This window comes from Aplysia californica, unplaced genomic scaffold (genome assembly GCF_000002075.1).
Source record: "Aplysia californica isolate F4 #8 unplaced genomic scaffold, AplCal3.0 scaffold00585, whole genome shotgun sequence".
Lineage (NCBI taxonomy): Eukaryota > Metazoa > Mollusca > Gastropoda > Aplysiida > Aplysiidae > Aplysia > Aplysia californica.
Window position 1 is genome coordinate 154819 of NW_004797855.1, and position 3791 is coordinate 158609.

The 3791-nt window shown below is 41.3% G+C and overlaps 1 protein-coding gene across 1 annotated transcript in view; it reads left to right on the forward strand.

The window, feature by feature from the left end:
* Window positions 1-3791, forward strand: part of LOC101847448 (guanine nucleotide-binding protein G(i) subunit alpha) — a gene marked incomplete at its 3' end in the record, with an annotated part of 166259 nt that overhangs the window by 151755 nt on the left and 10713 nt on the right. Inside the window, 1 exon segment of the mRNA XM_013087410.2 lies at window positions 88-229. Within this exon segment, the coding sequence (XP_012942864.1) occupies window positions 88-229 (142 nt within the window).

Consider the following 3791-nt stretch of genomic DNA (forward strand, 5'->3'; position numbering starts at 1 on the left):
AATCTCTGACAATTATTACAAAGGTTTCTCCCCTCACCCCCGCTTCCACCTTCTAACTTCCACCTCACCCATTAATTCTTCACCCAGAATGATCCACGAGAAGGGGTTCCCGGACAAAGAGAAGGCCCTGTACAGAGAGATTGTACGTCAGAATGTGGTGAGCGCAGTGCTCGGGGTGCTCCAGGAGATGGAGGCGCAGGAAGTGGCCTTCGACACGGACCAAATGCAGGTAGTTGTTGGTTGTTACCGTATCGTTACTCTCTGTTCTACACGAGAGAGTGATCATAAAGCAGAATATTGTTCTGACTATCACCAACCCCCACCCACCCACGCCCACTCCACCCGCCTCACTGTCTTTTTTTTGGTGTTTTTTGAGTTTTGTTTCGTTTTTGACTTGTTGTTGTTGTTGTTGTTGTTGTTGTTGTTATTGTTGTTGTGGTATGTATGGTAGCCTATCTGTTCGAAATGTTTGGAGCCCCGAAGAGCGTGTTCTTTGCCAGGGCCACCGCCTCTCTTGGGTAGCAGGTGAGGCAGTCCAACCTCCCTGAATCTTTCCTAAAGAATTGCCCCCGCCGGACCTACATAGCTGGGCATCTATGCAGCCCATGTTCCAAATCTTGGGGCTCCTCGCAGCACATTGGACAAATTGGGTCCGATGTTACTGTTGTTGTTGTTGTTGTTGTTGTTGTTGTTGTTGTTGTTGTTGTTGTTGTTATTATTGTTGTTTTTACAATTGAAATCATCAGTATCTGTGACGTAATGGCAAGGTGCAAGGCCACTGTAAGTAAAATATGCGGGTTCGATTTCCTTGTCTGAGTATATTCTATGGTGTTTCTTCGTATAAAAAACCCAACTAGAATACCGTGTCCCACTTAGCCGCGTTGGCCCATGGGTCGAATAAATATGCCCGCCACCAAAAGATCTGACTCTTGTCGATGGGGGCTTAAACATTTTACAACCGTGTACAATTACGATCGTAGTTAACGTCCGCTGGTCACACATATATAGTTTGAAGGCCTGGCCTGGTATGTCCTGTAGTGAGAGCGGATGTGAGAAAGAAGAAAAGAAAGTGGAGAATAAAAGACATAGACACTTAAAAAAATAGTTTCAGGTCTTTTTCTGTGACAGATAAGGCCATAATGTCTATCATGCTGCTGTTTTCCAAAATTTGATTATAATTTTACTATTTGTTATTTAAATAGAAAACGAGGGGTACAATTATGTTGATGAATGGGCATAGAGGTACTAAAAATGAAAAGTAATTTTAAAGAACAAGAAAACCCCCCAAACGAAAACAACAACAACAACAACAACAACAACTACAATAACTAAAAACAGAAAAAAAGGAAAAAAAGATCCCGCTATTTTTTTAGAAACCTGAGACACGATTCTGGATAAAAACGACATTCACACTACACTATATTTCTTTAAACCCCCCCCCCCCCAAAAAAAAAAAAAGAAACAGAGAAACAAACAAACAAACTATCAATCAAACAAACAAACAAACTAAAGCAAAACACAATCTTCGAAGGAAGGCTTTATTTCAACTTTTTGTGTGGAGTGAGCTGACCGAAGGAGCGATTTCAAATCAAACAGAGTCAAGCTTGAGATGGACCTTCAACTTTTGGCTATTTTGAGCTCCAGAGAATGACAAGGATCTACTCTATGTTATACACTTTTGTTCTCCAGGATAATTGTCATGGTATGATTTCCGAGAAAAGAAAAGGAGCGTCCTTGTTCAGTTGACATCTTGCTGGGCTATAGTGCTGATGGTCTTCGCTCGAATCGCCAAATGTGTGTTCTTGAACTAGGGTTGCTTTTGGAGTTTTCAATGCTCCCCATCTATTTAGTTAGGTCCTAAGGGCATTAAATTCGTGTGTACTGCCCTTTAAACACTCTTTCAGTGTTGAAAAGGTCAGTGTACTGATATGATGGTACCACATCTATCTGATAGGGGAACTTACAAGAGAAACAAACACACAGAAGAACCTTATACACAGACTTCAAAAAAAGTTAAGGACCACCTTGACAGACAGCCCTTGTTTTTTGAAAATCCGAAATAAAAAAAGATAGAAAGGAATGTTTCAAAATTATTTGCTCTGAAAGTGTAATGGGTTACCAATGAGTACTGGAAAGCTTCCAAAATGGGCAAAACCACCATGTGCAGCACGGAAATCCTCTGGGAATTTTAGTCAAATTTGCTGCTTTTTATCGACTTGTATGCGACACCACAGACATTACTCAGTTAAACTTTTGGGTGCACGTCATAAACGGACGTACGGTCTCGAACTGTGCTCACTTTGGTGGCAATATAAGCCGCTGTTTGCGAAAAATCCAGTATTGCATCAACATGCCACCAAGACGAAATCTGAGAGACTTTGATCGTGTCAGAGCTATGGCATGGCTGCAGGAAGCTGGAGCCCGAAAAGTTGCCAGAAGGCTTACAGTGTCACATTCTGTTATTGTCCACCTGAAGCAGCGCCATCAAGCCACTAGATCAGTCCAAGAAGGCCCACGTGCATGTTGACCCAAGAAGATCACTCTGGGTGGTCCTTAACTTATGTCGAAGTCTGTTTAAAAAAAAGGTACACAACGGTAGCAGTTTTCTTCCTTACTAAAGCTCCGTTATAAATAGGCCGTATTCTGTTTAGAACCGCCGCTCTGCAAGTGTCTTGAGGGCCAAAATTGAATGACAGAAACGTCTGTGTGGGATACACGCCATCCTTAGAATAGAACATTCATCTATTTTTAGTGCTTTGAGGTAGAAAGGTATAAACGTTGCCGCCGGTGCTGTTCAGTGTTCAGTTCGGTTTGTTTCCTCGCTTCTCAAATGGAAAAATGAATCCCCCCTCCACCCCAACCCCGCCCCCACCTTCCACCCACACCTCTGGTGTCTTTTTCAAATATTTGCTTCGAACTTATTTAGTGTGTAGTAATGATAAATATTATACGTTACTCCCTTAAAATACCAGTGTCAGCTATTTCGCTACCTCAAAATTATAAAGTTCTGTCTGAAAATTTTGGCTGTTTTGAGCTACCAAGACCATGACGCCAGAAACCAAATGTTCTATCTGCTCTATCAAAATCGTAAAATTATTTGGGATCGTTATCAAGATTTTCCAAGAATTGCTTTCGTAAAAGCTTGACATGATGTGAAACCTCAACAATCTTTGACGTTAGATTTCTGAAAACTAGGTACTGAGCAGATAAAACTTTGTCATTCTGGGGTAGCAATTTGTGCGCTATTATTATCATAGTAGCCTAGGTACAGCTGTTTCCTTTCTCTGACACAAGAAAAAACTAGTACTTGTTTGTAGGAGAAGAAGTGGTTACACGACACAACAAAGAAAAATATCACGGGAGGCCACAAAGTACCAGTAGGTGTTTAGAACAGACTGTTTTTGACGCTTCTAAATTGATTCTTTAATTTTTAATTTTTTTTCTATTTTGGTCTATTTCTATTTTGTTGGAAGCTATATTTCGAAATGAAATCTTAAAATCAATACGAGAAGTGTAGCTTGGAGCTATGTGGAAGCCACAACTTCTCTGCTGTACACAAGGGGAGTCAACTCCAGGCGCTCTCAAGGTGTCACCAAATCGATCCCTGTCACGAAAACCAGTCTGTCGCTCTACAGAGACACACGTGCCGTGTCTGACGATGAACGTTGTTATTGTTGTTTGTTGTTGTTGGTGTTTGTTTGTTGCTAGTGTTTGTTTGTTGTTGTTGTTGTTGTTGGTTTTGTTGTTGTTGTGGTTGCTGTGTGTGTGTGTGTGTGTGTGTGTGTGTGTGG